We start from the raw sequence: 17425 nt of genomic DNA on the forward strand, positions 1-17425 counted from the left end.
AGAGAAAGATTATCGATCGCCACGGCGGACGGTCTGAAATCAGCCGGAGTAGACTCCTCGCGCGACTGCCGCGCGTTGCCGCCAGTCAGGGGCCCGACGTGGAGGTGGGGGGAGCAGGAGGGTGACGGGCACAGAGCACGTAGCGTCGTAGAGAATCGTCACCGGACAGGAAGCGAGCGAACAAGCGCGTCGACGCCACTTCGAAAAGCGTCGCTCTCTCGCGAGACGCATTGCCGGTGGAGGGGGCGGCGAAAGGGAGTGGAGGGGAGGCTTCGTTGCGAGCGCCTACATATAAGATGGCGTAACGTACTGCCGCGAGCGTCGACGACGTGCAGGCAACAGTCGGTCCGCCAGCGATTTCGCAATCACGCGACCACGAGCGAGAGAGAGAGAACAACGAAGAGGAAACGACGACGCAACGAGGAAGAGGATCACCGTCGAGTCACTCGCGCGTTCTCCTTGAGGCGTATACCCGAACAAGGCCCGCACGACGGCGGTCCGACCGAAGGGTAGGCGGCCGGTTTTCCCGCGCGTCGCCGATACCCCGTGACGGCCGTTCCTCCTTTTCTCCACCCCTCCCGCGGGTACTCGTCTCTTTTGGTCAGCGTTTATGCCTCACGAGGCGTATTTATAGCGGAAACGCGGTATCGCGCAAAAATAGGCGAGAGTACCCACGTACGTCGTCAGCCGGGCCGCGTAATACCCGACGCTCGGCCGCGCGAGTTGACGGGTCGACGAGCACGCCCGTGCGCGCCGTGTCTCGTCCGTCCGTGTTGTCACTTGCCGCCACGTCGCAGCTGGAAGCGGTGTGTTTACGTTCGCGACAACGCGCGTGCAAATACCGCACGGAGATGGGCTTGCCATGCGACTGGCAGAGCAACAAGCAGAAGCTCTCGGAGCGCGGCCAGTACCTGCTGGAGACCGGGCAATGGTCGGACTGCAACTTCATCGTCGGCCAGGAGCCGCATCAGCAGACGCTCAAAGGCCACAAGCTGTTCCTGGCGATGTCCAGCCCGGTCTTCGAAGCCATGTTCTACGGCGGCATGGCGGAGAAGAGCGATCCGATACCGATCAGGGATGTTCAGCCCGAGGCGTTCAAGGCCTTCCTGCAGTACATATACACGGATCGCGTGGAGCTGGGCTCCTTCGAGCTTGCCTGCGAGCTGTGCTACTGTGCCAAGAAATACATGCTGCCCTGCTTGGTGGAGGAGTGCACCCAGTATCTGTGGTCCGATCTCCTGCCGAAGAAGGCCTGCAGAGCGTACGAGTTCGCTAAGCTCTTCGAGGAGCCTGTACTGTTGGACAGATGTTTGCAGATCATATGCACAAAAACTAACGAGGTGTTGAAGGAGTCCACCTGGGAGGACGTGGAGCTCAACACACTGGTAACAGTATTGGAGCAGGACAATCTGCAGATCAGCTCGGAGATCGAGTTGTTCACCGCGCTGGAGCGATGGGCCAAAGCGGAGTGCTCCAGGAAGTCTCTCGACACGGCCAACGGCAAGTCGCTCAAGTCCGTCATCGGGGACGCGCTCTCGAAAATCAGATTCCTGAGTCTGACACCCCAGGAATTCGCAGAGGGGCCCGGGATGTCTCTCCTGCTCACGCAAGATGAGGCTTTCGCTATACTGATGAATTTGCTGTGCACCGGCAACAAGACTCCCATGCCCGAAGGCTTCTGCACCAATTCGAACAGCAGAGCGAAACCGCCGAAGGACCAGCCTACGAATATGACGAGTGTATCTGTAAGTATCACAGATTTCATAGATACTCCAAGTACGGATCTATGATAGGTGTGTGGTAAGCCTTTTGCTTAGAGAAAGGTTTCTTCGGGTTTAGTACACGTGTTTGACCTGGATTTATTTCATATAAACAACGTAATTTAATGTCAAATATTATTTTGTTTGAATGAAAATGTTTCAAGTATGTTAGAGTAAACTATGTTGTTTGATAGAAAGAAAAACGGTATTACTTAGGGAAAATATTTCATTTTTAATTAAAAACATCTATTTCATTATATATTAATTTTTTTGTCCCATCAGAAAGAAGTTTTTTAATGTTTTTCTCGTGTAGTGTTGCTTCTTTCAAATAATTTATTGCTCGTGACAACCATTGCGACGTTTGGATAAAAATACAAAAGAAATATGTTATTTGACGCAAAGACATTGTTTGAGAAACTAAAAAATCATATTTATTGAATTAAATATTCATTTGTTTGCTCTACTCCAAAAGACAAATTTATTTCAAGTAAAGGAATAATATTAAATCTAAAGAAATCTTTTTCTCTGTGCTCAAAACAATAACTCTTATCGATAAAAGTGTCTCAAATGTGGCTTCTCAGCCAATCAAGTGGTTCCTAAGTTGCCACTTTTAGGCACTTTAGAGGCACTTTTATTGATGAAAGAGAGTTCAGAATACGAGCTTAAATCTGGATCTACAAAGATTGTTTTCCATTCAATGACACAAGTCATCACAGACGTCATCGTCTTCCCTTCATATTCAATGAGTAACAAAGTTAGGATGATGCTTGTGTCGACTTGTGTCACCAAATGGAAAGCACCCAATAAATAGTAAGCTTTTAGCTTTTTGCTCTAAGTAACAAAATGTCGTTCCTCGCGTTGCCAAAAGTTGTAATATTAAACCTTAGGAATTTCAACGTCCGATAGCGTTAGAAACGCTTTTGGCTAGAAATTACGTCACAATATAAAATATACGTCACGATAAAAAGGCTTGCTACATCTATTGTAGACGCAGCTTAAAGAGGGAATTAGTACTATCGTCATATGTATCTGATTGAATTCATCTGCTCTTCCAGAAAATCGGGTCGGAAAGGAAACGACCGTTCGGCTTGGAGCGATCAATCGGCGATAACATTTACTTCAATTGGAGTATGTCCCGGCAATACGGCTTCCCGTACACAGGCGAGCCCAGCAGCACGGTGCGCAGCTCCTCGCCGTCGCTGATGGACGTGGACGTGCACAAGGACTCCGGGAATCTGCCTGTCAGCAGTTCCACCTCCGGGAATATCGAGGGAGTCATACGCGAGGGCACGAAATATTACTGCCTCAGATCGATATTGCAGCAGACGGATTGCCTGAATACGAATGTGCTCGATTGCTCTGTCACGTTCAGCGTGGATAAAAATATTTGCGTGACTGGTGTGCAGGTTCCCACGCAAATCGCCGCGGCGATGGTGAGCTACGACGACGACGCATGATGATGATATGGATCATACGTCGTTTATTATAACCGTTCAGACCGTTGCCAATGTACCACCTGACTCACTTCTCTCATTGCAGTCGAATAATTTGGGGGGTCACGCTCCGGATCCCGACACGTCGTACACCGAGATCCTGTACGCCCACTTGCTGGACTGCGACGGCACGCGCCTGACGTACACGCATTTCACCACCAAAGCGAACTTCGGCACTCTCGTGGAGATTACTTTCAACCGACCGGTTTACATCCAGAAGCACAAGGTTTGTCGCCATTTCCTGTACGATTGATTCCATCGGTTAGTTCATTTTTGGTCTATAAACGGATCTTGATGAGACACATCATTTTGAAGGTTGCAGACTCCTGATTGCAAAATATAAGAAATGTAATAGATTTGTCATTACATGTGTATAACATCCGATAGTTCCAAGGCTGTTCTTGCATTAACAGCAGTACTCTACTGTTGGACTCGATCCTGAGTATTTTGTTTACTGAAACATGGACAAAGTACGACTTCGTGCCGAGATTGTATCCACCCGCAGATAAGCAGAGGATTTTCTTCAGCTGATATGTTACGAGAGATTAGAGATAGATTAGTCCAATGTGCTGGCACACTTGGATCGGCTATGTTCGGCATAGTATGATTTAACCCGTTTTAGCTGATATTATTTTAGAAAGATTAAAGTAGGAAACACCACCAACGAGTTCCCCAACGTAGGAGTGTGAATGTAGCTGATTTTTCACTAAAATAATTAACCAATGCACAGCTTCTGATGCCGATATCTCAGACTAGTAGCTTCAGATCGGCATGATTCGCTATATTTGAACTCCTCTCGGTATCATTTGATACCTTTTTTCACTCAATTCCGTTTATAGGTCAAAAACCATCTATCAAACTCTTTTGTAACGGAACGTTTGAAATACTTGATTTGGCTTTTGAGTCCTTCGTGAATTTGTTCCCGACGTGTTCGTGTGAACATTTCAGTTCGCATTTTCAGGGTGAGGAACGACCTGAAACGTCGAAAGCAAATCTATGAAGGCCGCGGCTCTAACTCGCGAAATCAAATCAAGTACTTCTCCGCGTCGCGAAAGCCTAAGATATCAGAGACCACGTATGAAACTTTCGCCGTCTACTTCTCGTTTTTGAATGCTCGATTGATCGCACAGTTATAAACACGATCGCTTGAGACGCAAATGTTGCTCTGTTAAACAGGTTTATCGAGTCGGCGTGGTATTTAATAAGGTCGGCTGGTATCCGGTAGGAATCTGCACCCAAAACATGGCCTGTGATTCTGTGTTCTTCTCGTTCGGAGTTGGTAACAGCGCACACACGATCCGCGAGGGTCTCATTCGATCGATAGTTTTTACGTATCATTAATGCAACGTCGAGATAATCACACGATATTTTGAATTTGTGATAAGAGTGTGCTCTTTCTTGTATATCTCTTGTATTATTGTTACTTCACCCTCCAAATCGCGTTTGTTCTTTCGCTATATAAGAAGTTTAACGAAAGATCCAAAAGACTGTACAAATATACTTATTGGTTCTGCTCATTATATGAGAGAGAGTTTATTCTGTACAAATTACTTTTTGTTAGCTGGATTACCGACTTCTATTGTACAAAAAAAAAAGAGAACCTGAATTTTACGGTTTTAAATGCCTTTATTAAATCTCATATTGCACATGTGTTCTGTCATATTTTGATTTTTTTTCCCTATAATATCACTTTTTGCCCGAGAAAAATATGATATTCGTGTAAAATAATTATATATATATATATATATATAGGCATAAACTCTACAATATATACATCTTAACCAGCCAGAGATATTAAACAAAGATCTCAAAAAATATACATTAAATCATTAGTTGCCATGTATAACGTACTCTTTCCTAAGTATATTTGCCACTTCCACAGCTCAAAGTTTAAATAAATGCACGATTTTATAAAATAGAGTCAGTCTATACAAATATTAACGTTTAACTTTTCACGATATCAAGTGATTATCGCTATGTTATTTACTCTCTATTTGTGGCACTTAATATGCTTCGTATAAAAAAACATATCTCTCTACATTAGACGCAATAACATTCGTTAGATTTCTTTATAAAATCACGTTGATTCGTAAATCCCATTCGCGTTTGCGATACACGATATTTATATTAAAAATATTTTCCTTCTGTTCTTTATGAAAAACGAGTTTTCGAGTTTCACCTCGGAGTAAGGCGAACTTTCATGCTTTATGTACAATAAAATCCCAGGTATCTTTCCATCTCAGTTTTATCACATCTTTGGCGCTGAGAGCCGACGTCCCATAGCTGAGCACCGCGTATTTCTTGAACACGTAGATGACAAACAGCACCCAGGCGAAGGTGCCGCATCTCAGGGTGTACGAGATGCCACTCCACGGACGATGAGCGCTGAAATAGAAAGCGACAAATTATATTGTGCTCACTTTCCACTGAATCGAGGCTGGCGTGTTTACTGTAACCCGGAGACGTACCCAGTCAAGTAATACAGGTGGTCGATCATGGCGGCCGTTAGTAAAACTTTGAAAACGAAAGCCGGCAGATAATGATGCAGAAACAAAGTTCGCTCGACGAACAGAAATGGCAAGAAGTGAAGAAAGTATCCGGCTAAGAGTACATAAGCGTTGTTAACGAACTTTTCCCACTCCTCCTCGGCGATGTCGTAGCACTTTCGTCTTCTCCTCATCAGATAAAACAGCAGTAGCGCGGAATATGCAATCACCGAGGTTGTGCCTGAGTACCAAATCACGATGTTTCCTAAAAGATGCACTTGTGCCTGAAAACGATATTAAAATGAACGAATGTGAATGCGATCAGCTCAGTCTAAATATAAACGTTATTTCATATTCGACGAACTTGTAACTATATGATATAGTATATTTTGTAACTTTTAACGACAATTTTCGTCATCGTTGCACAGCTTCTCTGCCATGTATATATCTACGCCAGCTTAAATGCCAAGAAGAGATATGATTTACAACTTTATCTTAACCATATTCATTCATCCACACTTTATAACCATTTGACTAGTTCCAGAATCTAACACCTAAATATCACACAAACAATATTTCTCTCATTATTTCTATTTTATCTATCACAGGCTTTTACATCTAATCACTTATCCTTGCTTACCCTTGTTTATTTTCTACCATATAATTTTTGCACCAATCTCCCGAACAATTTATCATTTCTCCTTACAACTCTTTTATCCTCATCTATATCATTAGCTCTTTCCTCTTCTTCGACTCCTTTTCTCTCTCTAAATTAATATATTCCCTTTAATTGTATCTAACTTGTATCCCATATTCTTTTCTATTTTTCGTCCTTATCACTATCTAATTTTTCAAGTTATCCTCTTATTCTGACATTCTTCTGACTGTACCTCGCAACAGAAATCTATCCTTCCATTGTTTCTGCATGTATCCCTTTTCCTATTTGTTATCCCCTCCTCTATGTTCACTCTTTTCCTCCTTGGTTCTATCATTGTTCTTATATCTCATCCATTCCTATCAGCTTTTTTGCCATACGTTACACCTGCATAATGACACTGTCGTCAAACGTTACAAAATAAGGGCGGTACTTTAAACGACTTGTCGATCGGTCGACTCACATTGCTGTCGTTGGACACCCAATATGCGATTCCTCTGGACATGAGCGGCCACTCGAGGGGCCCGCTCGAGTACATGTGGCTGTTCTGGCCTTCCTGGCCGCTGAACAGCATCTTGACCTGCAGCTCCGCGAACTTTTCCCAGAAGCTCAGCGCGGTTACCTGCAACGGTATCATCTCCGCGCTGATCAGCTCGCGCTCGCGCTGCTTTTGATCCTCGCTCTTGGTGTATCGGTGCTCCTCGACATTCCAGATGGAGTTGGTCTGATCCGCCAGGCGGTCCGCGACCACCTCGTGCTGGTTGAAGCCCCAGTCGGGCAGTTGCCTGCCGCTGAACTTGAGCGCGAACTCCGCGTTCGTGTGCATATGTATCAGCCTGACCTGGCTCTGAATGGCGTGCCACGCGTCGCCGGACTGCTCCCGGTTCACGACCTCCACGCGCCAGAGGTTCTGCGCCGGCATCGACACGTTGTAGTCGATGTAGCAGGACACCTCCTGACTCTGCGGCGTCATCGGCGCCGCCACGTCGTGGGAGTTGAGCGCCCTACTCGTGATCCCGTGCACCAGCTGTATCACGTCACCGTGGCGGATCGGCTCGCTCGGTTTCGTCACCACAAGATCGTCCCGGTCCGGCTTCTTGACGATCCACCAGTTGTTGACGTCCTTGAATGAGTAACACGTGACCTGCTGCTGATGGGAACTGCCACGGCCGTCGGGATAGCGCAGCGGGTACATGTGGCCGTGGCTGTGCAGCCAGCACGCCCTGCCGTACGTGTGTCTGAGGGTGATCTGCGAGCCGTGCGTCACCTCCAGAGGCTGGCCCTTCGTGATACTGGCGAGTCCTCCCTCCAGACTCGCTTGAAACGCGCTGGTCATCACCGAGTCGTGCGGCCCCGCCTTGGAGAGTATCGCCAGGTGCACGTAGAATATGCTCAGGTACACGGTGAACGTAACGATGATCAGCACGGCGAGCCTTAGCAGCAGGTGACCCCACAGGATCGTGTCCGACAGCGACTTCCTCGGCAGCAGGGACCAGTAGTCGCGGACGATCAGGAAGATCGCGAGGACCATGGAGTAAAATCCGACGTACTTGACGCTGCAAAGAGAAACTGCGGTCATCGGACGAACGGGGATTTAAGCCGAGACGAGAGAGTCGACGAAGAAGAGGATCGGGTTCATACCACAGCGCGCACGTTAAATTCATAACGCCCAACGTCAACCATATCCACCAGGACGCGGACGTCGGCCGGTCCATGACTTTGCGAAACTTCAAGATACACAGCAAACCAAGCAGCGAGAATTCCATTAAGATACTTTCCATCAGGACGAACCTCGACTGTGTCAACAATGCGTTGTCTAAAATGGCAATATGTGTGATCAGTGAAACACAATACGTGCGTTACAGGGTCGCGTGGACGAGATTGTCACGAAGCAACGACTCGGCTTATTTCTAAAATAACAAACAACTAATCATCTTCAGGATCATGGACGTGAGAATATCTCACGGACGGAGCGCAAAGTAGCGGACGCGCAGGAGTAAAGCTTCAGGGGTGGGAGGAAATATTCGTTGCTTGGTGGATCCGAGGTAGCATATGTACGTAGAGTCTCCAGAAAGTTTAAACTGAGCGCTCGTATGCAGGTAGAACAGGTCAAACTGAATAGGAAAGTTATGTACCATTTTGTAAAATTCGCAATAGTTAATGAGAAATTAATTGTTCTGTATGAGCTGATGAACGCACGGGAAGCTGGAAAATCAGACGCCATAACGCAGCCGAATAGTTTCGGGCTGATTCGCTCGACAAGATGCTTCACCAAGGAGAATTCGTGCGCGTTTAGACGCGAATGTACCACACATTTGCCGTTCGTTCGTTGCTCGTTCGCTCAGCGTACACCCACCTTCGCGTTTCTACGTTTCTCGTATCTCGTATTGACGTTATGCTTCTAATTAAAAGATGATGAGGACGGTATGTTACAGTAGCTCGAACTCTTGTTCGATGCACTTGTGCAATGCACTTTCTAATCCGAGAGAGGAAATTACCAAGTAACAGTAAGATCCCGCCGATCGCCGCCGCCCATTGTCTCAGGCCCAGTTCCAGAACGAGGTGATATCCCGTGGGGATCAACAGACTGCCGCATATCGCCGGTATCAGGCGCAACGCGTACAAAGGGACCGCCTCGTCGTAAGGACTGCCGATCCTGTCGAACTTGAATTGCCCGTCGAAGCCCGCGAGGTACGCCGCCGCGGAAACCAGTTGTTTCCCTAGCGGCGGGTGGGAGTCGAAGAAGAAGGTCCTTTTCATGTACAATCCGACGTACCTGCCGTAATGTAGCTCGTCGAAGCTGTAAGCGGTTCATTCACGATGAATCGACGAATAATAGACGTGTGCAACGATACAAGATTTAACGACTATAGAATCTTAATTTTGTGCTTGGGTCAATTTGATCCATGAGTACATGATTAGGGTTAATTATAAATTTTTACCGATAGTAATCATATATAATTATATTAATCATATATAATAAAATTATACAATAATTATATAATCATATATACAGGATATCCGGTCATTTTTAGAACACCGCTTGTGTATACAGGTAGAACAGGTTAAATCAAGCGAAAAGTCTTCTACCATTTTGCACGCAAAATTCCGAGTTAATTTATATTATATTATTATATTAACCCTTAAATGCATGAATTTTTTTTATTACTGAATTATTTTTTTTTAGATTCATAGATAATCCCAGAAAATGAGAAAAATATTAAAAAAAATCTGAGGCATATGTTGAGCATTGCCTTTGTGCCTTTTGGATTGTATATTTCGTTCTAAGGAAGAATTTGGTCTTCCACGTTTAGGTGTGCCTTTGATCTCGACAAAGAGGAAAAATATGTTGCAAATTTGCAACACTATGCATTTAAGGGTTAATTTATGTTATTTTATTTATATTATTGAATTTATATTAGTTTATTTACATTAATTATTAAAAATGGCCATGTATGGAGGTTTCTTTAATTAATAATTCGAAATTTTGCGTAATTGCAAAGAAGTAGAGAACTTTCCTGTTCAGCCAGTTCTATTTATATACAAAAATTATCGGACATTCTGATAGAAATAGTATAATTATTTAAATAATTGAGTACTTATATTAATCATATAGTTTATCGTTATATAAACGTTCAATGTAATCGCATCACGATAAATTAACGAACGAATTGCATAATTACTTTTTACGGAAGATAATAAAATCACGATATACATTGGCACTGATATCTTTGTAATATCTTCATATCACCTATCAAGCGTTAATCAATTGGATCACGGCCTTATATTTTTTATCGGTAGGATATCCTGATAGGAATAGTATAATTATTTAAATAATTGAGTACTTATATTAATCATATAGTTTATCGTTATATAAACGTTCAATACAATCACAATAAATTAACGAACGAATTATATAATTACTTTTTACGGAAGATAATAAAATCGCAACGTACATCGGCAGTGATATCTTTGTAATATCTTTATATCACCTACCAAGTGTTAATTAATTTATGGACCACCGCCTTATATTTTTTATCAGTAGGATGTGCGTTATATCGAACAAAATTGCGCATATACTTACACTATACTGCGTGGCTCCTCCAGACGATAAAGGCGAGTGAAAATGCCTGTGATTAATAAAACCGCCGCTATCAAATCGATCTCCAGACTGATCCTGATCCGAGCACGAATTGCATCTTTCGTTAAAAGCTTCTTCGGCTCGATGGAATTCGGCTGATTTGCTTTGTTACTTTCTATCGAGGTGTCCGAAGCAGCTTCTCCGTCCCCCTGTGATAAAATTAATATTATAAGAAGTATTTTATATATTTTGATATACTGTTTACAAAAATTAACATAGCAAAATGTATGTCACGGTCAAATCAGATAATTGATTTTGGAGTAGATTATCTAAAAAAGAAAAAAATCGATAAGATACGCGAATTTTTTTCGAGAGGTATGACCTTGCCAGTTTAGATGAAATTAACTAGGACACAATTTTCTACATATGTCTTATGCGACATAGAAATGCCGCATTTTGTCGACTTCGTCTTGGATAGATCCGAGAGGATTAATTTTCCCTTTGTACAAATAAAACAGGAAACCTCACGTGCGCACACACATTTCAGAAAGATACAGATTTATTCCACTAAATATCTTTTTAGTATAGTATGCCAAAATAAAAAAAGAAAAAAAACAGCGAAAACGACCTGAAGTCGGCCGAAAGACGCCGTTATCTACCCGCGCTCGCGGAGTTTAACCAGATGTTGCTGCGTCGAATTCGAAAATTTAAAAATTCGCGGGTGCGTCGCTTCTAATTTCGACCGGTTCAAAAGTGCTGACGAAGCTGCCGCTGCATAATTTTCTCTCCTGCAAACGGGACGCAAACGAGAGAAAGGGATCGCTCGACGTGAAATTACAGCGCGAAGCGAAGGATCGAGCGAGACCCGCAGCGCACAGTCTCAGGCGCACAAATGTTCGCACAACAACCGTGTGAATCTCGTGGGAAAAGTGTGCGCACGAACGTCGGACGTTTCGGCAGCTCTCTTCCATTTTCAGCGACGCGAAAAAATCCCTCTTTCGCCCGCGAGTTACCCGCACTTCCGAGTCCCCGGAGACGACGCGAACGACGCCCACGATTTATATATACCTCGTCCCGTGGAATGATCCTTGACCGATCCGCGTCGGCGTCGCATTCTGCATTAAGCTTGCCGTCAGCCTGCGGCCTGGCTCGTCTGCGGCGCGTTTCCATTCCGTCGCCGTGCGAGGACGAGAAATCTATCCCTAAGGACACGCAGTGCAGCCCTGATTTCGTCGGTTTGCGCCGAACACTGGGCGAACAAGATGACGCTCCGTCGGCTGCGCGTTCCGACGCGATTCCTCGCTCGTCCGTCTCTCCCCGCGCGTTTTTCGCGACACCCTCGGCGGCGTGTTCCCTTTGAACTTCAAAGGGAGGAAACCCGCGTGCGATCTTTCAATGCAAGTGTCCCACGTCAGCGCGTCCGCTCTCGTCGTTCCGGCCGTTCGACACGCGGCGGCGCGCGTCCCGCTCGCGGAAATCCTCGGAGACCACGCGGGACGTTCTCTCCTGAGCGACTGCCGCCAGCCGATCTCACTCTGTCGGGGACTGCTCGATGATTAAAAATCGCGCGGCGCGATTCGTCAGATGCGGAGGGCCAAAGGTTACGCGCGCGTGGCTGAATCGCGCTCTCGAACGAGAGAACGGCGGCCGCCGCTTAGGAGGTTAGCACGCCGAGTTTGATATAACGGTACCCCCGAGTCTCTCTCTCTCTCTATCTCTCTCTCCCCGTCAGTGTCCTCGCGGCTGGCAGCGCGCATCTGCGCGCGCGATCCTGCCGAGTCGAGATACACTTGTTGCGCAGTCCGAAGTCCGCGCGCGCCGTGTCGCTTCCTCGACTGTTTCGTTCTTCGTCGTCGGTTATTTTTTTCAAATCGCGTCCGACGTTCTCTCGATAATCCCTTCGGCTGCCAATGACGTTCGAGTGAGGAAAAGAGATTCGGTATCGTACGTCGTGCGTGTGTGCGAATTACCGATTGGAAACGAGATGGACGGTGACAAGAAGGAGTCGTGTCCGATATGCGGCAAGGAGTTCGCTTTCTCCGTCATCGAGTCCCACACCAACAAATGCTTGTTCCTGCACGAGTCCGCGGCAGACGAGAGCACGGTCTTGCTGAAGGACTCGAGTCCAGTCGCTAAGAAGAGCAAATTAAAAGCAGCGAGCGCGAGGAAGAGCAATTTGGTGGTTGGGAAGAGGAAGAATTCTCTGGAGCATTTCTCCTCTCAGGGTATCCAGAGGGACGTGGAGGACGTTAAGGATGTTAGAGATGTTGTGTCGCCGAAGAGTGTAACTGTTTATGTTTTTTTCTTATTGGTAGAATTAAATATAAGTGTATATTGTATACTTTGCTTAGGTGTAACTGTTTGTTTTATTGATCAGTAGAATTGAATAATAACACTGATGTAAATATTACGCTGAAAATCTTACTGAAATTCCCTCTCAATTGACCTCGTTTCATTATCATTCTGTCAATGTACGCAGTTTTCAACGAAGTTCAGTAAATTTCAACGGTATACTTTAACTTTCCTTATATTCGAATATTAATATACTATGGATTTGATGAACAGTGAGATGAAAGTAATTCTGAAATATATAATAATATTTCAGAATAAATCAATTTTCATCGTGAGATTCAATGTGATGCTGTGAAACATAGTGAAAATTAAAGCATAATTCTGAAAAATAATAGAAATGTTGAAATATTAGATATGAAATTTACTGAATTAAAATGAAAACCGTGTATATCAATGAAATGAGGTCAGTTGACAGAGTATTTCAAGCAAAATATCTCCATTCTCTCTTGTATATTATATAATTGTTTTGTCATATTTTATAAGATACTGATAAGTATTTGTTCACAGACGCACAATGAGAATAAGAAATTACGTGGGAGCGAATGTATACCTCTCGCAGAACAGATGAGGCCCACATCGCTTTTGAGCTTCGTCGGCCAGAAACATATCCTCGGGCCTCGCACTATGCTGTCAGAGCTCTTGCAAAAGGGGGAGATACCCAACATGATTCTTTGGGGTCCACCTGGTTGCGGCAAAGTATTTATATTACACAGAATTCCTACTTCTAATCCTAATCTCCCTAATCTCTATATTCAAAAATACACACGTATATTTTATTCACTTACCTTTTTTCTTTTTCAGACGTCCTTAGCTAATGTTATTGCGCACAGATGCAAGAACGATGTCGGCCATAAGCTGCGCTACGTTAAACTGTCCGCTGCGATGGCCGGCGTCCAAGAAGTGAAGGAAGTCATCGGCATCGCCGGTAATCACTCCAAGTACGGGCAGCGCACGATAGTGTTCATGGACGAGATACATAGGTTCAACAAGACGCAGCAGGACGTGTTCCTGCCGCACGTCGAGTCGGGCGTCATCACTCTGATCGGCGCCACGACGGAAAACCCCTCGTTCAGCCTGAACTCCGCGTTACTGAGCCGGTGTAGGGTGGTCGTTTTGCACAAATTGTCCATCGCGAATCTGGTGTCAATCCTGAGGCGCGCGGTGCTCTCGCTGAACGGCGTGGTTCTCCTGTCGCGGAAGAACGAGGGAGACGAGGAGGAGGGCAGCACGTCGGCGGAGGGAAGCAGAGTCGAGGGAGAGCCATCCTGCGACACGAGATTCATCGTGGACGAGCCGACGATTGAATGGCTGGCCGGCACTTGCGACGGTGACGCTCGCATAGCGTTGGGAGGCCTGGAAATGGCGGTGCAGTCCAAAGTACCGAAGTACGAAGAGGACGATTCGCCGGCTGTCCCGGTGATAACGCTGAGCGACGTCGAGGAGAATCTGAAGAAAACTCACATGCTGTACGACAAGAAGGGCGACCAGCACTACGACATGATCTCCGCATTGCACAAGTCGGTCAGAGCCAGCGACGAGAACGCCTCGATGTACTGGCTGACCAGGATGATTGCCGGCGGCGAGGATCCGGTGTATATCGCGCGCAGATTGCTGAGGATGGCTAGTGAGGATGTCGGCTTGGCCGACCCGAAGGCTCTGGGTTAGCAACTTGTTGATTTTTATCGTATTGTAAGAATTGTAACTGTATAAAGTAGTAGTTTATTTGTTTCTTCTAGTACCCTTTTTAACAGTTTGATCATGAAGTATATCTTAATACTAAGGATGTGTAATATGATGTGTACGCGACGGATTTACATAGGACGTATAAATTATTGATGAGCGCTTGTGCATTGATTTTTACATACGTATGAAACTTGTTCGAACGATGCGTGTGTGATGTGAACGAGACTGTTTGCAGGAATCGCGACGCACACGATGCACGGCTGCAAGATGATCGGTATGCCCGAATGCGACGTGCTTCTGGCGCAATGCACGACGTATCTGGCGAGAGCCCCGAAGTCCAGACTGATGGAGGACGCGCTTAGGGCCGCGCAACGAGCGGTAGCCGAGCACAAGGGTCCGCAACCGGGGGTGCCCTTCCACTTGAGAAACGCCCCCACGAGGCTCATGAAAGATCTTGGTGGATATTTTATCTACATTTCTCCTTCTCTTTCTTATTCTCTTCTAGATTAGGCGACGAGGTAAGCCGAGTTATTCCTTTTCAGGATACGGTAAGGGGTACAACATGAAGCATCGGGAGGATTCCGGATTGAATTACTTGCCAGAGGGACTAGAAGACCTGGATTTTTTCGGGGACGATGGGAACAACTCGATGTGAAGATATAGGTGCGATCGATCCACTTGCATTTCTACTTGTGTAACAATAATCGCCTGGTTGCTCGATCACCAAGATGAATTACGCGATGTTGCGTCGTCGCGCGATAAAATACATTCTGCTTTATGAGTCTCATTTAAGAACAGATCTCAAGGACTAAGACTTGAAGCAATTATATTAATAATAAATTGTAATGTAAATCGTATAGGAGTGATGTTTTTAAATATATAGTATAGAATACACGTGTAGTAAGCTAGAGAAATACTACGAAGCATGTCCAGCTGCGACTATTCGCGCAGTTAGAAACGTCACTTCGATACCTTCGGTTCTGCATAAAAAGCAGTCTACACGTAAACTTAACGATAACAACATCGTTCGCGCGTGTAACCTAAGTCTTGGCAGTTTCACCAGCTGTTCTGCCAATCGGAGACACGTGCTCGCCTGTTCTGTCAGCTCTTCCATCTTTTCTCCAAACAATCGTCTTGTTATTAGCGGGCATATCCACGACCTCCGTCAGTTTGATATCGCTTTTCTCGGCCAACCGCTTCAGATCGCTTATATCGCGCAAACCCCAGCTGGGATTCTGCGATCTCAGGGAATTGTGAAATTTCACATTGCTCTCCGGGTAGATCACACTGTCGCAGGCGTACGGCCCGTATGTAATCAACAGTCCGTGACGCTTCAACAATTGACCGGCGTTCTTAAATAGGCCGATGGTGCATTGATACGGCGAGATGTGCATCATGTTCGCGTTGTATATGTATTCCAAACTATTCGGCTTGAAGGTGCCGTTGTCCCACAGCCGGAAGTCCGTAGTGACGTCGATCAGCACGGGTTTCCTTATGTTCGAGTATCCGTTCGCGTGCGCAGCAATGCTCCCAAGCAGATACGGGTCGTACTCGGACGGGTAAAATGTGACCTGCGGGAAGTGCGGCGCGAAATGCGCCACGTGTTGCCCCGAGCCGGAGGATATCTCCAGGAGTGTCTGATCGGCGCCAGGCTGGATGTAGCGTTTCAGCACCGACAGTATCGGATTCTTATTGCGTTCCGCCGCAGGATAAACGAGCTTTTCGACAGCCATGGTGTGCGACCTTGAAGACATTTTACAGCTTTACTTATTTTTGAAGAGAAAAAATCGCGGACGATACCCGTGATGTCGCGTGTAAGGTCGCGTTCGGAAAATTCAACATGTACGAAATTCGAACATCGACTGTACATCTGCAAAGTGTGGCTTGACGCGAGTTTCCGTGGTTTGTTAAAGCTCTATTCCGCACGATTCTATCTCGCGTCACGTTAATTTTCCAATTTTGTTTCGTACTATTTTTGTCTTTCGCAAGATGTGACGTAAAAATACCACTTTGAAATTAAACGATTCGTTACGTTCGGCGAAGTACTCGTAGTGTCGAAGGTTGTGCGAGTCTCTCACCTGTGATTAGCAGCGTAATGAATGATATTCATTTTTACGTCATGTCAGCCGTGAGACTACTATTTGCATTCGTAGTAAGGAATCGTATGCCCTGAAAAACGTGAATTATATACTTCCTCAATATAAATATAAATATATATATATATATATATATATGTGTGTGTGTGTGTGTGTGTGTGTGTGTGTGTGTAAATATATTTTTCTTTGTATATTACAAGCTGGAGAATGAGAGAAATAAGATGATTAAATCTGTTGGAGAACGGATTGTCGTGAATAAAAAATAAGTCGAGCATTGCGATTTAATGACACATTCAACGTCATTATGTTTATTGACTGACATGATAATTTATTACATAGATAAAGTTACGTGTGTGTACATCCGTGCGTAAAGGTAGCGAGTACATTTTAATTCCCATTGTTTTCCCCACTGTAACATATTCACATTTAATTCTTAGTTTCTCCGTTTTCAGGTGGCTGTATTTTATTGTAAAGGAGCTAACCATCTTAACATAGCGTCGATCAGTCTAAGGAAATCAAATTATTTTAATGCTCCTGTCAGACTTCACTTTATATAATATACATAGGAACATAATGCATATACAATATATATATATATCTATATTGTGTGTGTGCTGTGTATATGTACGTATATATTGTATATGTACTGTGTTCTTACGTATAAAGTCAAGTACCTTTTCACAAATGTACACGTAACTTTGTCATAAATTATCATGTTAGTCAATAAATGTATCATTAAATTAATATTAGATTTATTTTAATTCTCCTGCTCTCTCTCTCTCTCTCTCTCTCTCTCTCTCTCTCTCTCTCTCTCTCTCT

At 44.9% G+C, this 17425-nt stretch overlaps 4 protein-coding genes across 4 annotated transcripts in view; 2 read left to right on the forward strand and 2 right to left on the reverse strand.

The window, feature by feature from the left end:
* Positions 1–355: 355 nt before the first annotated feature.
* On the forward strand, positions 356–4773 carry LOC106743904. The gene is made up of 4 exons (XM_014618205.1): positions 356–1745; positions 2816–3193; positions 3300–3479; positions 4430–4773. The coding sequence occupies exons 1-4, from the start codon at positions 852–854 to the stop codon at positions 4592–4594; spliced, it is 1617 nt and encodes a 538-aa protein (XP_014473691.1). The 5' UTR covers positions 356–851; the 3' UTR covers positions 4595–4773.
* Positions 4678–11847, reverse strand: LOC106743891 (protein O-mannosyltransferase 1). The gene is made up of 7 exons (XM_014618154.1): positions 11544–11847; positions 10479–10684; positions 8893–9194; positions 8036–8210; positions 6858–7950; positions 5722–6023; positions 4678–5638 (listed from the first exon to the last, which is right to left on the reverse strand). The coding sequence occupies exons 1-7, from the start codon at positions 11643–11645 to the stop codon at positions 5452–5454; spliced, it is 2367 nt and encodes a 788-aa protein (XP_014473640.1). The 5' UTR covers positions 11646–11847; the 3' UTR covers positions 4678–5451.
* A 145-nt stretch (positions 11848–11992) lies between these two features.
* On the forward strand, positions 11993–15404 carry LOC106743901 (ATPase WRNIP1-like). The gene is made up of 5 exons (XM_014618191.1): positions 11993–12759; positions 13335–13523; positions 13629–14487; positions 14746–14967; positions 15053–15404. The coding sequence occupies exons 1-5, from the start codon at positions 12460–12462 to the stop codon at positions 15163–15165; spliced, it is 1683 nt and encodes a 560-aa protein (XP_014473677.1). The 5' UTR covers positions 11993–12459; the 3' UTR covers positions 15166–15404.
* A 102-nt stretch (positions 15405–15506) lies between these two features.
* Positions 15507–17425, reverse strand: part of LOC106743908 (UPF0585 protein C16orf13 homolog A) — a 2720-nt gene continuing 801 nt past the window's right edge. Inside the window, exons 2-3 of the mRNA XM_014618220.1 lie at positions 16589–16679; positions 15507–16253 (exon numbers count right to left, since the gene is read on the reverse strand). Of these exons, the coding sequence (XP_014473706.1) occupies positions 15551–16253; positions 16589–16620 (735 nt within the window). The 5' untranslated portion in view covers positions 16621–16679 and the 3' untranslated portion in view covers positions 15507–15550. The remainder of the gene's footprint in view (positions 16254–16588; positions 16680–17425) is intronic.

This window comes from Dinoponera quadriceps, unplaced genomic scaffold (genome assembly GCF_001313825.1).
Source record: "Dinoponera quadriceps isolate SergipeBrazil2010 unplaced genomic scaffold, ASM131382v1 scaffold9, whole genome shotgun sequence".
In the NCBI taxonomy this organism is placed as follows: domain Eukaryota; kingdom Metazoa; phylum Arthropoda; class Insecta; order Hymenoptera; family Formicidae; genus Dinoponera; species Dinoponera quadriceps.

What these genes read in the sequence shown, in the direction of transcription:
- LOC106743904 (XM_014618205.1), top strand. Translation starts at nt 852, where the DNA reads ATGGGCTTGCCATGCGACTGGCAGAGCAACAAGCAGAAGCTCTCGGAG. An exon ending in CGCAAATCGCCGCGGCGATG is followed by an intron (nt 3,194 to 3,299) that starts GTGAGCTACGAC and finishes CTCTCATTGCAG; the next exon opens with TCGAATAATTTGGGGGGTCA. An exon ending in TTTACATCCAGAAGCACAAG is followed by an intron (nt 3,480 to 4,429) that starts GTTTGTCGCCAT and finishes TCTGTTAAACAG; the next exon opens with GTTTATCGAGTCGGCGTGGT.
- LOC106743891 (XM_014618154.1), bottom strand. Translation starts at nt 11,645, where the DNA reads ATGGAAACGCGCCGCAGACGAGCCAGGCCGCAGGCTGACGGCAAGCTT. An exon ending in GGATCATTCCACGGGACGAG is followed by an intron (nt 10,685 to 11,543) that starts GTATATATAAAT and finishes ATTTTATCACAG; the next exon opens with GGGGACGGAGAAGCTGCTTC. An exon ending in CACCTGTATTACTTGACTGG is followed by an intron (nt 5,639 to 5,721) that starts GTACGTCTCCGG and finishes TTTCTATTTCAG; the next exon opens with CGCTCATCGTCCGTGGAGTG.
- LOC106743901 (XM_014618191.1), top strand. Translation starts at nt 12,460, where the DNA reads ATGGACGGTGACAAGAAGGAGTCGTGTCCGATATGCGGCAAGGAGTTC. An exon ending in ATGTTGTGTCGCCGAAGAGT is followed by an intron (nt 12,760 to 13,334) that starts GTAACTGTTTAT and finishes ATTTGTTCACAG; the next exon opens with ACGCACAATGAGAATAAGAA. An exon ending in GTCCACCTGGTTGCGGCAAA is followed by an intron (nt 13,524 to 13,628) that starts GTATTTATATTA and finishes TTTCTTTTTCAG; the next exon opens with ACGTCCTTAGCTAATGTTAT.